Source organism: Lottia gigantea (genome assembly GCF_000327385.1).
Source record: "Lottia gigantea unplaced genomic scaffold LOTGIsca_18, whole genome shotgun sequence".
Lineage (NCBI taxonomy): Eukaryota > Metazoa > Mollusca > Gastropoda > Lottiidae > Lottia > Lottia gigantea.
The window spans coordinates 775,702-802,080 of NW_008708301.1; the positions used below are offsets into that span (position 1 = coordinate 775,702).

Here is a 26,379-nt window from a genome sequence, read left to right on the forward strand (position 1 = left end):
ACTTGGAAATTGCTTTTCTTTACTAATTAAAAAACCCTGATCCAAAATGCGTCTTTTTAGGTGTCAAGATGCCAGATATATGGTTCTGACTCCAAAGTCGATCCAATCATGTGCTCCGTATTCATTTAGTGCCCGAGCCTTTGGCAACCATTCCTACACATTGAAGGCGGAACTTCAACGTTCCTATAGTGGGAATACAATTTCTTCAATTACCACTGAAATATGTAAGTATTTGGTATTAGTGTATTAGTATTAGTGTATAAGTGTATTACTCTCTAAAGGGCTAGCACAAATATATTTATTTCAAACTCAAGACTCTATAGATTTTTTCTCATTCTATACCACCATCCTACACCACTACCATTCTGTACAATCATCATTCTATGCCACCACCATTCTATACAACCATCATTCTGAACCACCATCATTCTATACCACCATTCTACACCACTACCATTCTGTACAATCATCATTCTATGTCACCACCATTCTATACAACCATCATTCTGGACCACCATAATTGTATACCACCACTCCATACCAACATTTTAAGACCCACTATCATTCCGTACCATCATTTTATACCACCATGATTCTATACAATCATCATTCTATACCATGATTCTATACAACCATTCTATACCACCATCATTTTTAACACCATTTTGTATCATCATTCTACACCACCAACACCATTCTATACCATTCTAAGGTTTTCTTTTTTTATACCACCATTCTATACCACCATGATTCTGTACCATCATTCTATATTTCACCATCATTCTATACAACCACCAGTCTGTACCAACATCATTCTATACCACAATCCTTTACCATCATTCTATTATGTAGCCTACTACCATCATTCTATAAAACCATCATTCTATACCACCATCATTTATACCAGCATTCTGTACCATCATTCTATACCACCAACACCATTCTATACTATTCTGGATTTTTTCTTCATTTTTTTTCTACACCACTACCGTTCTGTACAATCATCATTCTATATCACCACCATTCTATACAACCATCATTCTGTACCACCATCATTCTATACAATCATGATTCTATACGACCATTCTATACCACCATCATTTTTATCACCATTTTGTACCATCATTCTATACCACCAACACCATTCTATACCATTCTTGATTTTTTCTTCATTTTATACCATCATTTATACAACCATGATTCTGTACCATCATTCTATGCCACCATCATTCTATACAACCATTATTCTGAATCGCCGTCATTCTATACCACCATTCTATACCATCATTCTATACCACCTTTCTATGTTCCACCATCATTCTGTATCATCATTTTATATCGTCCTTGTATGCCACCGTCATTCTATACCACCATCATTCTATACCACCATCATTCTATACCACCATTATTCTATACTACCGACAGTTTATTGGACGTTAAACTTAAAGAATTAAGGAAAACAACAAAAAATATATTCTCAACCGGAAGTCAGACAGGAATAATGAGTATATTATATGGAGAGCTATACCAGACAAAAGTATAATATATGAAAAAACAAAATAGAAATAATAACATTGTGGCGCATCATCTATACCACCATTCTATACCATCAACACCATCCAATACCAACATTCTATACTAACAGTAAATAAGTTTAAATTATATTCCAGTGCCTGGCGATACAAACACCGTTACGTTACAGGTATGTTATTTTTCAAGTTCTGTAATTTTGTATTGGAAACAGCATGAAGGTATGAACAATAACAATAAGGATATCTCAAAAGACTTCCACTTGATTTATTTCTAACGAGTCTTTTTTACCTGGATAAGGCTTGAAGATCCAAATTAGACTGGGCGTGTATTTCATTTCATATTATCTAACTAGGTTCCATGTAATTTAACTTCTTGGAGCATCTATCTTATTCTGACGGGTACTGGTGAAACTACGTTTAATAATCGTCAATATCTGAGTGTGAACAGCAGAAATATGGAAATCATCATACAAACTGATAAAAAGGTGTATAAACCAGGGCAAACAGGTACTACCTTCCTTATAAATTTAAAAGCTTATCAGAGGAATTATTTATTGTAATAAATATAATTTATACATCCAGCCAAACCAGATTTGGACCACGTGAAAATTCGTTTTGGTTGTTCATGTGTACTGCTTTATTATCAAGTTTTCTTCACTTTTACTGGCAATAGGGGTATGAATTGTCTGAACCATTAGTGACATTCCTTTTGTGCTCCTATGAATCAATTCAATTCAAATGATAAGTTTATATGATCTTTATTGTAGTAAAATATCGGGTATTTGGTGTTCGCTCGGATTTACAAGTGGTATGTTCTAACTATACCGTTACTGTCACAGTAAGTATATATCATGATCTTAGGTTTAAGATGTGATAACTCAATTCTTTGCTTTTGAAAGTACTAGTTTTTGTTTTAGATCTGATCACATTTGCATAAGATGAGGTTGTAAATTTGTATATCACTGATATCAGAGGCTTGTTGTCCCGATCATCTGTAAAATTATATCATGGAACACGTGTTGTATGAGTAGTATTGTTGTTGATTAATAAATGCTTTTTTACGAAAGAAAAAATATTAATCTGGAATGTAAAAATCTTCCACGAATAATTGCATTCAACCGATTTTACATTTTTGTCTATCAAATTCACTCTACGAGTTTGAAATCATGATTTTATTTTCAAGGACCCCAAGAGAAACAAAATTCATTTATACACTTCTGCTGGAGATGACTATTGTATAATTGAAAGGGATTTAAAGCTTCCGAAGGAACCAATATTTGGAGCATGGAAAATAAAAGCGACAGTAAAGGTAAAAAATTACTCGATCTTGATGACATAGATACATCACTGGGCCAGTATTGGTTGGCAAAAACTGTTTTGTCTTATTAAATTATAAATTGTCTTAGTCTTTGTCTTTGCTTTGTAAACGACGCTATTTTGAATCATCTCAACAAACAGAAACATATGTATTTCTTAAAATCTTTATCATAAACATACTTTTAATTATTTTTAAACTTACATCATTTGGTCAAAATAAATTCTATTCAGTTTTGAAATTTGAAGAGATAAATAGTTTTACTTATTTCACCTCTCTGCATGATTAACAAATGTGTAATTTTCAAGTGTTTGGTCATTTTAAAAAATTTTTAAATCTATTTTTTGTTTATATGTTGGCTTGTACAGTTTTTGATGAACATCTCGATTTCATGGTCTCCTAACTAAACGTTATATCTGTTATAACGTGCTTCCTTTTTAGCCATGTGAACTTAATTTGCATTTTCTTCTAACTGCACACCTTATTATTTACTTTCTCAACAATTGTCTTCATGTTTTAATAATTATTTGTATAAATTCACAGAAAATGGAGCATACACAGACATTTAAAATTGAGAAATATGGTATGTATACAAATTATCAATTGTAATCATTATACTATCAATAAACTGAAATTTGTTATGTAAACATTATACTATCAATAAACTGAAATTTGTTATGTAAACATTATACTATCAATAAACTGAAATTTGTTATATAAACATTATACTATCAATAAACTGAAATTTGTTATGTAAACATTATACTATCAATAAACTGAAATTTGTTATGTAAACATTATACTATCAATGAACTGAAATTTGTTATGTAAACATTATACTATCAATAAACTGAAATTTGTTATGTAAACATTATACTATCAATAAACTGAAATTTGTTATGTAAACATTATACTATCAATAAACTGAAATTTGTTATGTAAACATTATACTATCAATAAAATGAAATTTGTTATGTAAACATTATACTATCAATTAACTGAAATTTGTTATGTAAACATTATACTATCAATTAACTGAAATTTGTTATGTAAACATTATACTATCAATAAACTGAAATTTGTTTTGTAAACATTATGCTATCAATAAACTGAAATTTGTTACGTTAACATTATGCTATCAATTATCTAAAATATATATTTTGTAAACAAATTATCAATAATCTGAAATATATTAAATTTTCATGAATTATGAAATATCAATAATCACAAAAATGTTAATAATTATCTAACATACATTTATGTAAACATATAGTACTATCAATTATCTGAAATTTGTGATGTATACATAAATTACAAATAATCTGAAATATGATATTAATTATCTGAAATATGGTATGTACACAAATTATCAAAAATCTGAAAAATGATATTAGTTGTCTGAAATATGGTATGTAAACATAAACATACTACAGTTATCTGAAATTTGTGTAAACAATAACTGAATGTATATATAATATTATTTGACTAATTCCCGAGAAAGATCCTCATTTCAACGAATTTCCATTGTTTTCTGATTGTATCGCAGATAGTTAATATTAGAGGAAAACTCAAGCTGCCTGTGGTATTTTTACATATATTAACACTATCTTGAACAAATTGATTATTTATAGTAACTGTTTTCAATAGCATACCGGTGTTGTCCATCGAGTAGAACAACTAGAAAATTCAAAAAATTAAAGATGCAAAGCTTATAAAACCCAGTTGTTGAATTGCAAAATTTAGCTTGTCTTTTTAGCTTAGACCGCCACAGTTATTACTTTAGTCAAATACTTTTTGGGGACTTAAATCATAAGAAGAATAGAATAGAGAATCATATTATTAGTTTTCCTAGCAAGGTTCTTCAATACATTAACTCATCCACAGTTTGCTTTCTTTCAAGTTTTACCTAAAGCTGAAGCTAAAGTTATAATGCCGTATATTGTAAGTCAGAAGGATAAGTCGATTACAGTACAAGTTTCATCTCAGTAAGTTTGATAGAGATATTAGACATCTGTTCATTATATCTTTATAGGTTGAACCATTTTGATATATAAGCCGTTTTAAAAACCCTTATCAAAAAATATAATGCCGAAAGTAAATACTGTAATTTCTTCTCTTTCATTGAACTAACTTGGACGAAATTTTCAGCAAAAATAAACCCCCAAAAGCTATTTCCATGATAAACTTGCCTTTTGAACTTTGGAGTATTTCATACAAAATATGAAAGACCAACCCAAACTCCTCATTGCAATTAGATAGTTTACAGTATGTTTTCTCTGGATAACAAAATTAACAATGGAGATAAGGAGGAACTGACGGACAGAATTAGAGAGAAATGGAATAAAATATCACTTTGGTAAAGTGATGTCTAATATCTATATAAATATGAAGTCAAATTATTATCAGCATAGCTTTGATACTTTATGAAAAATAATGTATTGAAAAGAGTTATCGTTTTTTTGTGAGCCACCAGATATATAATAATATATATAAGTGTTCTTTCATGAATGAATTTGATTAATACATGTAGCCCCAAAATTAATCTATTAAGCACTATTTTATCAGCGTTAATGTTTTTTTTCTAATTTTAAAATGTATTCACTTATCTGAATTGTGCTGATAATACTTTTCCATAGAAACAATGAATTACCATGGCATTTTTTAACTGTAACTTCGCCTTCTGAAATCTTTGTAGATATACGTTTGGTAAGCCAGTAAATGGATCTGCTAGATTAAGGATAATTGTTAACTATTATCCTAAAAGAAAATATCAAAAAGATCCAGATACAGGAAAATATGGTTACGTTGATCTGACCCAGCCTGAACTTATATATGACATGCAGGTAAATTCCAGTTACTCTTTACAGTCTTCGCATTTTTATAATACAATAGTTTCTTTTCGTACTAGGTTATTGGAAAAGATTGTAAAGAGATTTCTAAAAATTTGGATGTGTATCGGGGACACTGATATCATCAATTTGCACCATTCAAATTTCAGTCAGACGTGAGGGGTTCTTGCAATTCTTGCAAATCATGCTTGTCCTTTACGATTACTGATATCATAAAACAGTGGAATTGCAGGAACCATAGACCCCTGACTAGAAATTAAAATTGTGCAAGTTGATTCTATCAATGACCTAAATACACATAAATTGTTAAGAAAACCTCTTTACAACCTCTTTAAGTCACAGTACAGTTACAGTACGCCATAAAACAATACAGTCTGAACATTGTTTCATAGCATGATTAACAATAAATGATGACAAAACTATATGGCATAAAATAATAGCATCAAATACATGTTTATTTAGGAAAACACACTCTCTTTTAATACAAGGAAAAGGCAGATTGTTCATTGTTTTACTCCATGATCTGAAAGAGTGTGTATTGAATATGCAATTTTTTTTGCTGAACATTTTGATACATATATCAATTCACTTAATTTTATTGATCGAAAGCCTTGGAAAAATCATTAAAGGCAACACATTGTTGTTTTCTTTTTGGTTAATTAAAAGATCGAAGCTTGCAAATACAAAATACAATCGGCAGTGATTTTGATGGAATTCAAACTGAGAGACAGCTTCTTGTTGTCAATTAACCACGAAACAATCTAGTATTAACAGAGAGAGAACAGATTTCTTAGGGTGTATATTAGAGTTGTTACCTAGTACATACCTAGTCAAGTTCCCTTGCACTTCAAAATATTATAAGTTTTATCATTTATCTAGTTATCATTTTGTAAACGAACCGGTACTAAAATTGCCAGGCAAGGTAAAATGATATTGAGTATGAGTTATTGCCCTTCTTTAGCTCGTAAAAACTCTAAAAGGCAAATGTTCAATCTTCAGCGCGGTACTGAATAATAAAACCAAGTTTTGTCAAAATCCGACAAGAATCATGCCTTCTAGAGTTTTTACGAGCTACAAATTGAACGAGTTTTCAAGAACAAGGACAATAAATCATACTAAAAATTTTCGTTTTTTAACTGATTTTCAAAAGGCTTTATCCTTGGGTGATAACAAACAGTCAAGCCACCAAGAATTGTGCCTTCTAGAGGGTTTACAAGCTAAAAATTGAACGCGTTTTCAAGAACAAAGGCAATAACTCATACTCAATATTTTTCGATTCTTCTGATTTTCAATAGAGTTCATCCTTGGGTGATAACAAACACTCACACCAAGTTTCATCAAAATCCGTCATAAATTGCACATTCTAGAGTATTTACGAGCGTTTCAAGAACAAGGGCATTAACTCATACTAAATATTTTTCGATTTTTCTGATTTTCAATAGGGTTCATCCTTAGGTGATTACAAACAACCATACCAAGTTTCGTCGAAATCAGTCAAGAATTTATTGTGCCTTGTAGAGTGTTTACGAGCAATTGTGGACGGACGACGGACGGACGGATAGGGGTGACGGCAATATACGCCCCCATTTCATGAGGGCGAATAAAAAAGGACGTGACACAAACGACAATAATCTTACAGGCAGCACATTTTGTGTGGATGATTAAACTTCGAATACAACTTTCATCCTGATTTCATGAACCAGAGTAATAATACTTTTTTAGCAGATCTACACTAGACTTTACCACTATTTCTCGTCAGTGAAGCCTGGTCCGGTAAACATTATATGTACATGCTCTCTTTGAATATTTACAGGTTGATTAAATGTCTATTTTTTTAGTTGGATAAAAATGGGAAAGGTACTACTGTTATTACAACAGAAAAATTAAAGACAATAGCCTATGGAAGATATCTTTCCTACAAGACAATAATTGGTCAAGTAAATGTGACTGATGACGCAACTGGAGCGACGTACATCTCTCAAACCAGTCAAATTTCAGTGACTAGGACTAGAGAAAAGTTAAGCTTTGTTCTAAATCCACAGAACTACAAGCCTGCACTTGTTAACAGATTCTATGTAAGTTTTGCGTTGGGTGTAAAATTCAGAATTCCGTGTGTTTTGCTAACGAATTACTTTAAGTTTGAAAATTGGGAGTCTGGATAATTAAATATTATTTTGTACTGTATCCTCTAACTGATGAAAGTAACCACAGTTTAATTTAATCTCAATATCTCATTCCAGAAAGGAAAATCTAGTGGAAATCTAGTACTCTATAGTACTTCGCTAGAAGGAATGGTTTAAATTTTACGAAAAAGTACCTGAATTTTTAATAAGAACATGCTATTAGTCTCCAGGCAATCCGTGACCAAATAAGTTAGTCCATTGTGTACCACGAACTTTACAGCTAGGCATTAAATAATATGACCCTTAATGTTGGAATTATTGCGTTCGACGATGTTACAATTGAAGTATATGTAATAGAGGTTTTCCCTGCTCGTACGAATGAGTATTTGCAAAAACAATGCATATTTATTAACGCTATAAAAAAAAGAAAAACACTCAAACCTCCCAATATAAAATACCATAAATAACAAAATCTTTTCAGATTGAACTCAAGCAGATGGATGGCAAACCAGTTTTGGAACCAGGTAATATTATTGTAAGTTCCAGGGTTAAAATCCTCATACCAGAAGAACCAGCTACAGAACCACCACCACCATCCGAGAACTCGGACAACTCATCCACGCCAACTCCTCCTACTACTCCTCGATGGAGATATGGTCATTATGGCTGGGGCTATGGTCGCTATGGCTACCCGCCTTGGTGGTATGACCCTAACTGTAAGGATCCACAATATAGATATGAAAATTTACCAGAAAAAAATTTGACTGTACCAGCCAACGGTCTAGTGACGTATGATTTATTGGTGAATGAAACCGATTCTGTTGAGGTTTATCTAAAGGTAAGACAATCTAGCGTTATTATTTCTGTGAACAAGAAATAGTAATAATATTAAAAACACAATATTTGTTCAAGTATTTTTTTATAATTAGTAAATGTACAGTCGTTCACACAAAGAATTTCTGCATATTGTTTTATTGACTGTCGCAATTTTAGTCTGGTTAGGCCAGTTGATTAGAAAGTTACATGAATAACTGAAACTGAAAAAATATTTAGACGACTATATCAGATTATAAATATGTAGATCATTCTACTGGTAAACAATCTGACAATCAGATGCTCTGGCATAACAGCACAAAACATTTTATATAGATAAAACATTTTGAGAATTGGCAATTATTGGATGAACAGTAATATGGTCGGTTGATCTTCGGTTGTATTAGATGGTTTTAAAGAAACTATTGAAAACTTTTCAGACAAGGTTGTATCATCACACAAGTATCTGATTTCTGCGTCGAGGACCATATCTGTCATATAAATCTTAACTGTCTTTTAGTTTAAAACATTTAATGAATATTTGAAATTCGGGTTCTCACTCTTATGTTATCTTGCCTTAATACTCTCTTTATTAATTGATTTTATAGGTATATTATGTAGAAGATACTGACGTATATACATCAAGGACTCTAACATCTTTCAAATCCCCGAGCAACACATTCTTGTCTGTCTCTCTTAAAACTAACAAACCAGCGTCTGGAAAAAAAGTTGAGCTCGAACTCAAAGCTACTCGAGAATTTAGCAGAGTTTATTACACAGTAAGTAATAGAGTCCAGGTTAGTAATAAAGAGTTGGAGAGTTATATAAGAACCTGTGAGATAACCGCTTTATTAATACTTCATGTTTTGCAAGAAATATAGCAGATAAACAATCTAATATTCGGATGATTATCTAATTTTGGTGACTTCAAATATGAAATTCAATGTAGATTAACGTCTGATTTTATATAAGATGTAAGCTTGAGTTAAAAAGTAGATATAGATTTTAACACTAAACATCGGGAACACCGAGAAGTTTTATCAGGTCTAAATTAATACACGAAGAAAATTAAGTGTTAAACAGTTTCCATAAACATATAAAAATGTAGAATTCCGAACCCCAATAACAAAACAGTAGTAAAGTAAATGAATACCTTAATCATTGTGGCCAAAATATACTCAAATTTTACAAATTACAAACTCTTAAATAATTAAAAACGAACAAAATGAACAAACATTACAAAAGGAACTTAATCTAATCCGCCAAAGAACAAAATGAACAAATATCACAAAAGAACTTAATCTAATTCAAAAACAAAGAATTCAAATTCAGGGAAATAGGGCGGGAGGGCAAAAATAAGACTGTACGCGTCTGTAACCAGTAAAATAATGAACTCACTATTAACGAACAGATATAATGAAAACAAGATGAAAACCAATCACAGGTATTGAAAGGGTTAATCTGACCAGTGCTGACCTAAACTAATTTACACTTAAACTCATTGTACGAAGCAAAATCGAAATGTCTTCATTTATACTTAAACTCACTCTGCGAAGGAGAAAATAAAATAGTTAAAGGGGTTGCCAATTAAACATTTTATAGATAAAATACTAACATGAATATGTTAATATACAGACAAGGAAAGCCAAATTAACTAGTAATATAATCTAGTTAAAGCTAACACTTTGTAAGCTTTTCGAAATCCATGCAAGCGTGAGTGTAGGATTAATGAATTCTATCGGTTGTTCTTCCAACAAGATCCATAATTAAACATATGGATAATATGTCATTTTGTTTTACAGATTCTGTCTCGAGGAGTGCTGATCACAGAAAATCACCAAGATTTCAGTACAACAAGTAAATCTCAAATTCTCAGCTTTTCCGTAACTAGCGATATGGCACCAAAGCTTAAAATCATAGTATTTATTAGAGTGGAAGATAAAGAAATTGTTGCTGATGCTATCTCATTTAATGTTGAGGGATTTTTTTACAATAACAAGGTGAGAATCGGGTATACAGAATATTCACCTCGTTTTTATCACCTATTGAGCAGTTGTTGCTGACTTGAATTACTACGAGTAGAATTTTTCCATTGTGGTGACAAGCTAGGGTCTGTATTAGCAATTCTTGAAATCAAGCTCAAAAACATGTTGTACATCATTGTAAATTTCTATTATCTTAGGTATCGTTAATGTTCGATTCGGATAAAGTAGAAACTGGATCCATATCAACTCTCAGTGTTAAAGCTTACAGAAATTCTAATGTTTATGCTGTAGCTGTTGATAAAAGCACCACTTTACTTGGAGAAGCATCAGATGATTTCAGCCAAGAGGTAAGTCACAGGAAATTTACACCTCAACTAGATGATACCACGATAAGTATTAGACAATAAATATAATTATGTAAATAGTTTTCAGAAGTACTAAAAATATACAAATATCGCATAATTCCTTTAAAATTATCTTAAGCTAGGAATTTCTTTTTCTATTCTATAGATGTCTTTTCTATATATAACAGTGTCTCAAGAACAGACGACTTGTCTTTTTAACTGAATAAAAAGGCTCATATTTCGACTGTTAGCAGTGAACACTTTTTGATTGACTTAGCTTTAAAAAGACTAAGGTGAGACTAAGGTATGATTGGTAATATGACTTAGTGTGATCTCTGCATCGATTTAAGTTTGTAGGACCCAAAAAAAGAATGCCAACTATAACCAATTCCAGTTACCTAAACTTACGATAAGATGACTATATTTCTTAAAATCATGTTGACGAAGTCAAACTTATTTTCAAATGTTTAAATATGAAGAGGTGTTGTTGTGGTATAAGATTTACAAGAGGGTTTTGACAACTCCCTATATTTGTATTCTTTAGGTGAAAGAATTCTTAGACAAAGTTAGCAGTAGGAATTATTATAGAAAGAAGAGGGAAGCTCTCTTTAGAAAGAGGAGTGGATCTGAAAAACTTTCTCGTACTAAACGATCAGTATGGTGGCCATACGCTTATACCACATCTGGAACCGATGTTGATGACATATTCAGAGTACGTTATATTATAATTATAATGACATTTTTGTAAGATTCCCGTTTTCCCATTTGGAGCGTTTGAGTTCGTTTTGAGCGTTTGAGTTCATTTTATTATAGGCAACCATGACAGATTCTAAAAGAATGAGGAGGGGGGGGGGGGGGGGGGGTATTGTTCATTTCAATTGTAATACATATTAAGCTATCGTCATATGATTTTCAAATCTAACGTTTCTATCTTTCTTGAATAGTATACTGGTTTAAATATTATATCTGATGCCTTAGTCTATAAATACCAAGCACCAGAACTATGTCGGCGTTTTTATGGTAAATAAGTATATTATCTTTTAAAACACTTCACTATTAACATTATTGTTTCTGTATTTGCAATTTTTGGCTCTTGAATTACGATATACAGTATTCCGTAAATGGTAAATATATAAACAAAAATCAAATTCTGAAAACAAAAATGAAAATTCAGTACACAAAGAGATGATTGATTAACTTAAATCATAATTTCAATGAATTTCTGTACATGTAGAACTAAGTCAGAATTTGAATTTCCTATCTAACTCAACCTGTCCATATCTTTGGGGAAATTATTCGATCTTCTGGGTGTCAGATGTCATGAAACTGGACAAATTTATATAGAATTCATATAATTGCTGACACTCCATAAAAAATATAAATGATGGTTTCATACATTCATTACCTCAGCAATATAACTCTTAAATACTCGTACAGCATATCCAGCTGGGACATCAGCTACTGAGGGTCCGCAACAATTACCACCAGGGCAAGCTCCCGATGTTGCCTCCAGGAATTTTGATGAGGAAGTTTCTGCTAGATCATTCTTTCCAGAAACATGGATTTGGGAGTCACAAAATGCTGGGTTAGATATTATTTTATTATTTTATAACAGGTCTATAGGAGGTTCACTGGCAGTGAATTCGTAAAATCAGTCAAACTCGTCTCACAAACATTTTTGACCTTTAAACTTTAGTGACACTCAAGAGGTCAAGAAGTCCAAGATCACATATGTTTAGTGAAGTATACTATGATCAAATCGAATCAGATCGGTATAGTCAAAGCCAATGATATTGACTGATAAAGAACACGTTATCCACAAACACTGAAAATGATACTTTTATTCTCCTGCAAATTCTCAAAACCCATCTGCAAAAAGGGTATCTTACCCGCTTTAATTAACAAAGTTTTGTATACGTTGAAGGTGAGATTGCACTCCACGCGAGTTATAACTGTTTGTACCCAGAGGTTAAAAAAAAAGATACCTGGCAACTAAAGCATTTATATCGGGCTTTATTCTGATGATGTTTTAAACTCCATCCTGAATATAGACAGATAAATTGCAATAGATTGGTTTTATAATTTATATAGATCTTTCATGATCTATTACAGCTCTACAGGGATCGCCAACTTCACATTAAAAGTACCAGACACTATCACAACGTGGGTTGCCAGTGCTTTTGCTATCAGTCCAAATCCCTCAATAGGAGTTGGTATGACGTCAGACGTAGCTGAGGTGAGTATAAATTTTCAAACAAATAATCACCAAGATAATATCTGGTGGCCCAGAAAAAAACACATTAATACTCTTCAATTCAGGATTTTTCATAAAGTATCAAAGCTATGATCATAATATTTTGACCTCATATTTTTAGTGATATGAGACATATTTTCACCAAATTACAGCTTTTCAGATTGAACAGATTTCGAATACCAATTTGTTCAAAATTACTTGTAAAATATTATTATGCTGAAAATAATTACTATAATTTCACATTTTTAGTTGAATAAATGCTCAATATAGCAACCATTTCAGCAGAAATCGCCCGAATTCCATTTTTCTATGACGAGATATTGTCTGTCCGGTTCGTTCAGGTGGTATTTTATTAGATTTCCCTGGTCGAGGACTAACGTACAATCCATCCAAATGAGACGAAGCTTGACTTTGTTAAGATTCTGTTGATGATACTTCTTTTCTTGCAGCTGACAGCGTTTAGAGAGTTTTTTGTGATGTTGAATCTGCCCTATTCTGTTGTTAGAGGTGAAGAACTGGTTATAAAAGCCAGTGTGTTTAACTATCTTGGTTTTGATACAGAGGTTTGTATATTGGCAAAATAGAACATAAAACATACATTACTTTATATAAACCCATGGACCAGTACGATAGTGGAGTACGTCAAACCGGCATGCAGTTTTTGTCGAAAACCATTTTCAATATTGGATGAGGTTCACTCTTTTCTTTAAACTTCGAAATGGTTCGAAACTTTCAAAGTTAATTTTTTTTATAAAATGAGTTGAAAATTAAAGAAACTATTGCATTTTCACTATTACGGATCATGAGAGTTTAAATTAATAACTGTCGCAAAAAAATCATGTTTTCACTCTTCATTTTTTGTCCAATAAATACAAGTTTTGTAAAGGAATACCAATAATGGTTTCGAATTTATTATATAAGATTGAGATAATATAACGAAACACTGTGTCATTTGTACGGAAGCATATTAGGGCCATTCATTTTTTTTTTTTGAATTTTCAAGTTAGTATGTTAAATTTTCTACCAGACCCAAATGTAATTTCCAGTTACTTTTACTAAATGTTGAAACTTTTGTGGACAAGGCGCTCGTGTAAGACATTCATCAAAAACTAATTAGTGTCAATATTGCATGATACAGATACCATGTCCGTTTATCTAATTCTGTATTTTGGTGTCAATACAAAAAAAATCCGCACAAGAAAGACAATTCTCTAAATCAAATCCCCTCTAAAGTATGACTAAATCGAGAGTAAAGTTGTATAGTAGTGGACTCATCCAAAGAAAAGTACCATCAGGTGTTTCGAAAAATAATGATGCTTCAAAAATCGATATCACGCTTGTAGCTGGGATTTCAAATAAAGAGATCTCAACTGCTGCATCAATATGTGTTTCTATCAGCCCGACATACAGCAGCATTGTTTATAACCTTTAATATGTCTTCAGGCTGAAGTAATGTTAGGAAATCCAAAAGGATTTGTTATTATTCAAGTTGATGCTGACGGATTTGAAGTCGAATCCATGGTAACAGAGACCACAAGAATAAACGTAAGTTAATTTATAAATTCCTTCCAAATAATCAATGCTAATGATTGCACTAGATTCTTTAAACATGTATAACCTCGTTTATTTTAGGTACCCAAAGATGGAGCTGCTACTGCTTATTTTACTGTTAGATTTCTGGAAGTTGGATATATCGATCTACAGGTTTATGCTCGAACTGTTACATTACAAGCTGGCGACAGGATTTTAAAGCCAATGTTCGTTGAGGTAAGCTATTTTGTTGTCACATATATCAAAACAATAATTATAGAATAACTATAGAATTTACGGGTTATTGAATTACATGTATGAGAAAAACAACATTTATCCGTATGAACCAACATCAGAATCCAACTCAATAGTTAAGATTTGTCACCTCCTGTAAATGAATCTGTACTGACAGTCGGGTGTAAAGTGTTTCGTGTTTATTACCTCAATATCTTTCTACGTCCTTGCTTAGTAAATGTCCGACCTGAAACTTCCACTTTTTATAGGCCCACAAGAAATGGGGGGTCTATATTGTCGTAACCCATGTCCGTCCGTCCACAATTGCTCGTTAACACTCTGGAAGGCACCATTCTTTATGAATTTTGACAAAATTTAGCATGAATGTTTGTAATCACCCAAGGATGAACCCTATTTAAAATCAGAAAAATCGAATAATACTTAGTATTAGTTATTGCCCTTGTTTTTGATAATGCGTTCAATTTTTTGCTTGTAAACACTCTTAGAAGGTTTAACTATTGACAGATTTTGATGAAACTTGATGTGAATGTTTGTGATCATTCAAGGATGAAACCTTTTGAAAATCAGTAAAATCGAAAAATATTTAGTATGAGTTATTGCCCTTGTTCTTGAAAACTCGTTCAATTATTTGCTTGCAAACACTCTAGAAGGCACAATTCTTGACCGATTTAGACGAAAAACTTGGTGTGAGTGTTTGTAATCAACCAAGGATAAACCTTTTTGAAAATCAGAAAAATAAAAAAATATGTTGTTTGAATTATTGCCCGTGTTCTTGAAAACGCGTTCAATATTAAGCTCGTAACACTCTAGAAGGCCCAATTCTTGACAGATTTTGACGAAACTTGGTGTGAGTGTTTGTTATCACCCAAGGATGATACCTATTGAAAATCAGAAGAATGGAAAAATATTTAGTATTTTATTATAGTTTTTGACCTTATTCTTGTCTTGAAAACGCTTTCAATTTTTAACTCGTAAACATTAAAAGGCACGATTCTTGCCGAATTTAGACGAAACGGTAGAATAATAATCGCCCAAAAAGATCAAAAGAAGAGTATGTTACTATGCTGCCAAATATTTTTTATTTAAAATCAAAGCTGACAGTGAGCGTATATTACATTGCCTGGCAACCTTGTTGGTATATCACCGTAATTATTTAGACCTCAATTTTTAAACAATATCTTTATAGGTTGAAGGAATATCACAAGAATACAATGAAGTAGTGATTGTAGATTTGGTTGAACAGAATTATTTCAATAGAAGCGTAGAAATACGATATCCCAGTAATGTTGTACCAGATTCACAGAAAGTTGTCGTTACTGCTTATGGTATTTATCTTATCTCACTAATGAATCATTGAGTCAATTATTTTCAATTGAATATTGAATATTTTTGAATAGTTTTCAGAAGCACTTGAAATTTACAAAAATCGCATAATTCCTCCAGAAATACCTCTAACTTTGAATTTAAATTTCTATTTCTATATGTCTTTTCTATATATATGGCAGAGTTGTGCCTTCTTGGGCAAAACTTTTTACTTCCGGTCTTTAGGATGATTTGTTAAATGATCGTGATATTGCAACCTATATTTAGTCCCTACCTTTTGAACCCTTTGGGGATTAACCTGACGATCACTATTGCATTTAATGTTATATTGTGGCCATCGGTGCGCCAAAATACTCATATTATCAGTTTAAATTGATATGTTATACAGTTTTTGTTGTCATTACATTTTTTTTACAAACACTTGTAGTCCCGAACGACTAGGCTCTGATATTTAAATTACCAGAATCACGTGACAATATAATTTTCCTGCAAAATATGGCCGCTCGTCATTACCGTGATATGTTGCAGAGCGCTAGTGTTACATTCATGGTTTGCCGTTTTGGATATTATAAGTCATTATTAGTATTAATTACTTCGGACATTTGATCGGAATATGAAACTGTATTATAAGTTCTAATTGTAAACTAAATGTTGAAAACTGGATCTTTGTAGAAATGCTGCTTATTGTTATTTGTAGGAGATCCACTAAGCTCGGCTCTACAGGATATTGAAAAATGGATCAAAAGGCCATATGGTTGTGGAGAACAGAATATGATCAACTTTGTACCCAATATTTATATCTGGGCATATCTTCATTGTACTGGACAATTGACCCCGGCTATACAAACCAAAATAAAGAATTATTTAGAAATTGGTATGTTATTTTACTGTATTAACTCTGTTGTATTAACTATCTACTGTAACTACTATTAAGTATCTACTGTATTAAAGCTATTACTATTACTATTACTATTCTACCATATTGACTCTATTGTATTGACTCTATTGTCTTGACTCTATTGTATTTATGCTATCTTTATTAACTCTTCTGTAGCACCTCTACTGTATAAACTCTACTATATTAACTCTATTGTATTACCTATAATATATTACTTATACTGTATTATTTTTACTGTATTAACTCCACTGTAATATCTCTATTATTTAACTCTATTGTGTTAACTCTACTGAATTATCTCTACTGTATCAACTGTATTGTATTAACTCTGTTGAAGGTTACAGTGGAGAAATGAGATATCAACGAAATGATTATTCATTCAGTGCGTTTGGTGACGGAGATAGCTCTGGTAGTCAGTGGTGAGTGTAAACCATGCTTATCTAGGATACATTGATACTTAATTTGGGTTCCATTCACACATTAGTTCCCATGAACAACGAGGCCTTTCACAAAGGATATTTCCTTTATCATCATTTACACTCTAAATACACCCCCCCCCCCCCAAAATGTCAATTCTTATTTTTAAATGCATTAATTCATTTTACTAAGTCAAGGGGAGTCTTTGTTATATGACAAATAATCCCGAGCCTGTAACCCGCTGGTAGATTCTCAAAAAATCCTTTTTCCCAGGCTTCCACTGGGCGCCTTTGGCAGCAATAAACATAGCAAAATCTCTATATAGAGAGCACCACTGTTATGAGTAATAATTCACAAAGTTTTCCGGGAGGAGTGTACTTGGCTGGCTACGGGCCTGATTATAATATATTATTGACAAAGAAAGTCATTTGGATTTGTCCACTTTCGTTATGAAGTTATCAGTTCTTGATTTCGAAAGATTTACTAAGTTTCATTTGCTCTCAAAATGTATTTTGATTTGTAGGCTAACAGCCTATGTAGTAAGAACATTCAGTGAAGCTCGTCAATACATCTATGTTGATGAAAAAATATTAGAGTATGCTGTTAATTACTTGATAAATAATCAGAATGAAGACGGTACTTTTAATGAACCTGGCCGTGTTTTTAGTAAAGCATTAAAGGTACGTTTGAATTATATAAATAAAATTTGCACAGTAATCAGAAGTATAAAAGTAAAGCAGTGTAAACATTTCAGGAAACAACAGGACACAAAACAAGTGGATACAATTGGATACAACCAAACACAAAAATTTAGGCCTTGTATAGACTAGGAAACAATTTTGGATACAAATTAAGATACTTGTGGCTAGATGTGTCCAGAAAATGGGCGGGAAAGCATATTTTCTGAAGAAAATGGCTCCCACAAGGAGAAAAAGATTTGTTGTTGGGGCTGCTGCTGTTATTTTTACGGTAATATTGGGGAGGAGGGGGAGACAGAGGACGAAAGAAAAAAGGCTGTGGACGAAAGAAAAAAGGCTGTGGACCATGCAGGCTATGGATTTATCAAATTAATCAGCAATTTCTTTCTTCAGATTCTTGTCCTTGTGAGTTTTTGATTTGATGTCTCGTAAACAGGGACAACTTTCCCAAACTTTGATTAGCTCTTCTATAGCACTCAATCTCCAGTCCATGGTGGCTGCCATCTTGTCCAAGTCAAACGCAAATGTTGCCAGTGTACACAGAGCTTAAGTCAGTATTTACATTTTATCATTGATTGTATATTAGAAATTGTTTAGAATGATAATAACATTTTCACGACAGACATTATTTACATAAGATTAGGCTTCAGAGGCCACAAACCCTTTTTCATAACTAGCTGAGATTTTGTTCAAATTTGAAGCCAAGGCTCTGGGAATATCAAATCTGGCAACTCATTTCATAAATTTCATATTACATTAGCACTTGTTTAAGATCCTCTATATAGCAAAGGAAAAATAGTATTATTCTATTCCTTACTCGCAACATAGCTTTAATCTTAAAGTTTTACCTTTTCTTGTGTGAGGGAATTCGAGTAAAAACTGAGCTGAGCATGGGAAATGTTTTGTGGCCCTGGGACCAGAGATGACTGTTATGAGCAATGTTTATCTTCAACAAGTGACATAACGTTCGTTCAGTTTAATGAACCTGGTCGTATGATTCATAAAGAATTAAAGGTATATTGAACCCACATTAATAAAATTTCCAAATCTTTTAGACGTAAAAAAGCAAAAGAGTGATGGCAAGTATGACCATTTTATCTTTGATTGGTGTCTAATTGAACTTTTGTATATAAGACATTGTTAAGAATATTAATGACCATTTTACGGCGGAAATTATTTCCATAAGATCAGAGTTGACTGTTTTGGCCCATGGTGATTTCCAGTGATTCAGTTGAATTCAAATACAGTGTTATTTAGATTTATTTAGATAGTAAGTTTGCAATATAGAATAACATAATCTTATCTTTACATGATTTAGGCGTATAGGAAAATAACATATTTGACCGATAATTGTTTTAATATTACGGACATTAGTAGTGTGATACAATATAAGACATATAGAAATAGGAGTAGGTAACGAAGCACAAGATATAAATATGGATGTACTATTTCTGACATTTATTAACTCAACGTTTCACATGCTCATACAGGCAGCGTTATCGAGAGAAATGAATAACGTAACAATACTAAAAGAAAACTAAAAAAAAAAAATAAATAAATAAATAAATATAATATATTTTTTATACGTTTTAAATTATTTGTAGGGCAGTTCGTTTGAAGGAAATGGTTTGAATGCCTTTACTTTGATTGCTCTTTCTGAAGTTTCTGAAATAATGCAGGTAAATATAAAATGGTGTAGTCGCTTGATCATTCCTAAGTTCACCAACTAACTGGAACTAATGTCCGCTATCTGTTTCACGTTTCAGGACAAATTAGACATCTGGTGAATAACCCTACTGCATTCCACCCAACTGCAAAGCAATTATTATCAGCAGGCTTTAATTGCTGATAAAACTTCCGATTAAATGAATAAGTTTTTGTAAAAATGTAAAAAGGGTTAAAAAACAGATCTCATGAAAAAATATATCATACACAGGAGGCGTAGATAGATATGCTGGTAAAAAAAATATTATCAACCCATACGCATACGTCGCTTTTGCCACGCGCTAATCACGTTCGAGCAAACCGTATTAATTCCAAATATAGGTACTGAAACTAACTCTTTTCATCCATATACAAAGACAATTTTATCCAGGCAGGCATATAGTCTTCACATAGTTAATTTGAAAACAAATAGAGACTGTCAAAATTAGATAAGTAAAACGTAAGAGTAATTTATTGCTAAATTCATTGAAACAACATAAGAATCTGGCCTACATTGTGTTCCATAGAATTTTTCTGCTGACACGGAATTCGCTAGTTTGTCACATGACTTTCACATGACATCACTGGAATATACTCTAGCAGACAACACTTAGAATTCCGAGTACAGCTGGGGATTATAAGGAACTTTGGCCGTTGAAAAATTGTGACATTTGGTATGAACCGAAATTTTGTATATGTTAGGAATAGATAATATCAAACCATGCAAATTCGATCATGCGAGGTCGCAAATGTCAATTATTTATCATTTTCGGAGATGCACGAAAACGAAAACATTCCGCATCCTTGTCGGTTGTGATTCATTACCTTTGAGAATCTTCTGTACATTTCCGTACATTAATTTCTTTTTGGGCTACATTATTCTTGTATATTATATTGTATCCACACTGTACATTTAAAAAAGCCTTGTTTTCCTTTAGGGACAATTATATTTTGCTAACAGCATGTACATATCTATTCAACAACTAGAAACAGCATGTGAAACAATGACCAACATATATGATCTCGCTATTACGGCTTATGCTTTATATGTAGTTGGAAGTACGAAGTCATCAAATATCTTACAGAAGCTGGAATCTTTACAAACCACTGAAGGTAAAAGCCCATTAATGTTTTAGCGACGAGTATTCCGAGTTGGATTTGAATGATCTTATGGTTTTGTTTTTGTTTTGTTTTTTTGTTTTTGTGTCTGTACCTTATCGGTGTATCTACAAAGATTTTGTTGTCTTTTATATCCGTTGACATTTGAAGAGAAATATTCTTCTAAACGGATCACCGAACGAACTATTATCACTATTTACAACATCTGCTCATGTGTTTTTAATATTGACCATAAACTATATCCAAATAATGGACCCATTCCTTTTTCATGCAATCTTTATATCATTCACTTAGTCTTTGAAGATTGATATTATCAAGCTCTTAACCTGTTTAATTACTGCTTGTTCTCTTTGTATAACTATATATTAAAATCATCATTTTGTAGATGGTATGGTATATTGGGAAGTTGTTATTGAGGCTGACAGAGTTCAGTATTACTGGAATCCACCACACAAACAAAGTAGTCCGGTTAATATTGAGACTGCTGCTTATGTTTTACTTACTTACTCTAAAATGGGAGAAAAAGAAAAAGGTATACCTATAATGAAGTGGTTACTTTCACAACAAAACAGCAATGGTGGTTACTCCTCTACGCAGGCAATTATTGACAAAAACGTACAGGCTTTTGATTAACATATTATAATCTAGTATGTATAGATATTAACAATTTACATCGAACAAAAGTTTACATTAACAAAGCAAGTGAAGTGAACGACACACTTTTGTTTCAGGATACAGTGGTTGCACTTCAAGCTTTGTCACAATTTGCTTGTCTATTACATGGTGGAAGTTACGATATAACTCTAAATGTATTTGCATGCAGACAAAGTAGAACATGGACTATATCCCAGAGTTCTAGTCTATTTAAATGGGAGGTAAGTTTCTTCACTCAAATAACACGGGGGATACTGTGTAAAGTACCCGCTTACATGCGTGTCTTCTGGTAGACTTCCGGTATGGGACGTTCCCTGCAATTTTACTTTTTTATTCAAATAAAAATATCTCTATTATTAATTGTCACTTCAGACTCGTGAAACCACTGATAGTATTGATATCGAGGCTTCTGGTACCGGTAGTGGAATCGTCATGGTATGTTACATTTATAAATTATATTAATGATAAATATAGTCAGTTATTCATATTATTGGGATAAATATTGTCAAATTCAGCATCCATAATGCATATCAAAATCTGAAAAAGGGTTTTAAAATCCTACACCATTTATTATAATCTTGTATTTCATTTTTTCTGTTTTTAAATTGTTTCATCAATGTTCTCTTCCAGATAACTGTCAAATATAACATTGAAGAACTGGTAGTCCAATCGACTTGGGGACTCAGTGTCGTAACAGAATCTGAAACTTTGGAAGTTCTCGTGATCAAAGTTTGTTTTGAGTACGATATCTTTTGATATTTTCATGACCAAATGTAGTTGTTTTAAAAGTCTTTAAAATTCTTGGTATACCTGTTTACCCATTACTGCCACAAAGGACTAATTAAAGAATATTTAGACAACACCAATCTCTCTAACACCAAATTAAAAACATGAAATCTATGATCGCAAATCCATTGTAAAGTATGCTGTAGCCTCCAGATTTTTTCTTTAATGTTGATTTATCATTGTTTAAATTATTTTTAAAAATAATCTGATTTACAAACTTGTTCCACCATAAAATTTTATACAACCAGTGAGAGCTGTTTCTTTTTTCAGCTGGAAGGTTCTCAACCAGTCAAGTGGAATGGCAATATTAGAAACCGTTTTAATCAGTGGTTTCCGAGTAGACGATTCTCAGCTTCAAAATAATAAACTTATAAAGAGGATGGAATCAGACCAAAGAAAATTCACTCTCTATTTCGATGAGGTGATTATCTTTATATTATTAAAATAACAAACGGTCTGCAACCCCCCAAAAATTCATCAAATTACTTGATCAAACCTTTACATGTTCAGCGAATCAAAACTCCTTCGTCCTGGTTCGAAAACATACAATTGAGACTTTGCTGGTGTAATGCAAAGTTTCAGATCAGTGCTTCTCAATCTTTATGATCCACTTCCCCCAATACTATAAAACATCAAAAAACCCTAAAAACTGAAACATGCTTGTTAGGAAATAGAATGTCATCACCAGATTCAATGAGAATAGACGTTGATCGCCAAGTTCAGTTATGCCCAGACTGCCTTGTTTTATTTTGTCAAGATATCTGCTACAGCACATTCCACGAAGATACGAAGTGGAGAACAGTTTTGTGATCAAATTTGTTTTGTTGATTTATTGTATTTGTATATGTTATCGCGATGTCGACCACAAAACCTTTTAATTTAATGCAATGTTCATAATAATTATCATCAAATTGGTAATTCATTTGTTTGCAGGTTGGGAATACACCAATGTGTTTAAAACTAAGACTAGTAAAAGGTGAAGTTGTTGGAAAAGTGAAACCAGGTTTTGTTACTATAACAGATTATTATAATCCGGAGAATAGTGCTACAGTCTCCTACAAGTCATCTATAGGTGAAAATGCTCCGGTTTGTGCTCTGTGTCCACAAGGAGTCTGTGGTGAATGTAAGGTAAAATATCTATTTTCTTAAAGCTGACTTACAAAAGCAAATATCATTGATTATTATACTTTTACACAGACCGAAACATCTGTCTCTATTCCAGCCTCTGGTAGCTATTTGGACATATATCGGATAGTGTAGAGACAGGAAAAATAGGCTCTGTTAAATGGGGACATTAAGCATCTCCGCAGGTGCGGGGGTTTTAAACCCATTTAGATACCACCTCGGATCTGCAAAAGCAAAATATATTTGGAAAGATGAATATGTTTGTAGTTCAGTCATACGTTCAGCCAAAAGGTCAAAGACTCACGTGATACTAACAAAACGAAGGTCACGGTAATGCCCAACACTTATTTAGAGTCGTTGTAAAGGTAATTTAATATTATGTTAGAAATTAAGCATTACTGGAGGTATGGAAAATCCCTATTTAACGGGGCCTTTTTCTTCTGACTCTACTCCAGCCGACAACTGTCAAAATATCCACCAGAGGCTGGAATAGAGGCAGATGTTTCGAACTAACTTTTGCAATGAGCTTGTTTGTTTCGGTTTTCTTTACACAAAATGTATCTAAATTTCGGGATATTTTTGTCCCCTTTAACATCTCGTATGTAGGACTGTGTGTCAAATAAGAGGAGGAATTGTTAATTTGTTTATTTTTATTATTCTGTGTATACTTTGTAACTCTTTCAAATTCATTTTTTTGTGATATTTTCAGGTTGGTAAGAAGAGATAGATATAATGTTAATGTAATGATATAGTTTCCTAAAACATAATCTATATTGACAATAAATTATTCTGCATCCCAGTTGTTCTTTTATGTTATGTATGTAATTGTTCTAAAGAGACTTCATACCGTTTATATGTGATGGCATTGGTGCTGAATATTATTAATATCAATGTAATGTCAGAATTAAAAAAATATATCACCTCTTGAGAACCAAACAATTACTACCTTCAATCCATCAAACAAGGGTTTGAAAAAAAGTAATAATTGAATTTAACGTCCCATTACTGGAATTCTGCCGGGACACATACCTGTGTATCAATGCACAGAACAGTCTTTAAGGCGTTACTTTACATAAAAATATTACCGTGTTTTATGTGAGTGAAGGAACTTACCTTTCATTTAAAATTGCATATTATCTTCTTTAAAAGTTCCTTTATTGAACAGTTAGCTGAATACATTCAAGTATGTTCTGCATACATCAAAATATATAGTGACTGACTTCGGGATCTATATATATATATATATATCATTTATCAATTGATTTTCATATAACTTGTATGTATATTATCGATGAACGAAGAGAGATCTCTGGCAGATTCGATTTTGAAATAGAAAGAAGAGTTAAAAGCAGACAACATTGAAAACGCTAAAAATTCTTTGGTTTTCAGCAGATATCCTACAAAAAATAGCACAGAAGTTATACGTTTAAACAACTACATGTCGGTTTTGACGTGATCCACTATCTTAATATATTTATTCCCAATTTACGCAATGTTTTATGTCTACTTGGCCATAGCCAAACCTCTGTATCAAAACCAAGATAGTTAAAAACACTGGCTTTTATAACCAGTTCTTCTCCTCTAACAGCAGAATAGGGCAGATTTAACATCACAAAAAACTCTCTAAACGCTGTCAGCTGTAAGATAGAAGTATCATCAACATGTAAAACAAATATGGCTTTGAAAGGGACGGTGCTATAATTTACGTGATAAAATTTGAACGCATTTGCTAAACGTTCATGATAGAGCCGAAATACACAATTTGACAATTTTATATGACTTAGAAAGAGCCGTATAAAACGAATCTATATCTGTCTATATTCTAAGCGGAGTTTTACATCACCATTAGATAAAAAGTGGGGATGGGATAAAAAATCAAGTAGTACAATCACACATGACGCTAGAAATAAATTGAAATATCTTTACTCCGATGAAATTGGTGCTTTTGTTTGGTGTAGGAAATGTCCCAAATCCAGCGATTTATAAAAGAAATAAGTATGAAAAACTTAACTTTTCTGGAAATCGATTCCAGAAACCAATAGAACATCGTAGAATTTCAAAGAACATTGAAGAATATACTGGAACCTTCTGGAAGGAACTCTCTAGAAAATTCTTATTGTCAGAACATTATCATTTCTACACATTCTCCATATTTTTTGTATATATATAGGCTAGGAATTTTCATATGCAGTGGAGTAGACCAAACCTCTGAATGCTGTCTATTGATCATCAACACTGTCTTGTGGTTATATACTTGATCCCGTTTGCATAAATTTGTCCATCTCATACACATGTACTTATATACATGTATTTTTCTGTATGATATATATTATTAAATTATGATTATGCATCTTCTGTGGCCATGTACTTGATCACAACATCATAGTCTGTCCATGAGCTTGTGTATTTGTTGAACAGGTTTTCATTCATTCATTATAATTATACCCATGGGCTGAATATTAGACGGGACCATGTTCTTGGGTATTGGGCTTAATTCTGACCCACGTAAAATAAGGAGTTTATTGTTATATTATTATTATCATTATTTATTCGTAGAAATTCACTTCATTTTTAGTTTATTTGAGAAATCTAGTGAGTCAAGGACGCTTTAAAGTTTAGTTACATTGATCCTTTTCGGCGCCTTTTGGTCCTGGG

At 32.3% G+C, this 26,379-nt stretch overlaps 1 protein-coding gene across 1 annotated transcript; it reads left to right on the top strand.

The window, feature by feature from the left end:
• Window positions 1-46: 46 nt before the first annotated feature.
• On the top strand, window positions 47-24,523 carry LOTGIDRAFT_231162 (hypothetical protein; the record flags this gene model as incomplete). The annotated part of the gene is made up of 33 exons (XM_009052157.1): window positions 47-224; window positions 1,671-1,702; window positions 1,886-2,039; window positions 2,300-2,370; window positions 2,716-2,841; window positions 3,391-3,430; window positions 4,700-4,832; window positions 5,543-5,690; window positions 7,535-7,771; window positions 8,301-8,657; window positions 9,241-9,411; window positions 10,435-10,632; window positions 10,815-10,964; window positions 11,506-11,673; window positions 11,906-11,981; window positions 12,399-12,546; window positions 13,074-13,197; window positions 13,665-13,778; window positions 14,659-14,760; window positions 14,848-14,982; window positions 16,187-16,325; window positions 17,021-17,197; window positions 17,559-17,640; window positions 18,162-18,318; window positions 19,941-20,015; window positions 20,979-21,153; window positions 21,545-21,774; window positions 21,891-22,034; window positions 22,186-22,248; window positions 22,444-22,553; window positions 22,870-23,020; window positions 23,533-23,727; window positions 24,434-24,523. The coding sequence occupies 33 exons, from the start codon at window positions 47-49 to the stop codon at window positions 24,449-24,451; spliced, it is 4,578 nt and encodes a 1,525-aa protein (XP_009050405.1). The 3' UTR covers window positions 24,452-24,523.
• Between the last annotated feature and the right edge of the window lie 1,856 nt (window positions 24,524-26,379).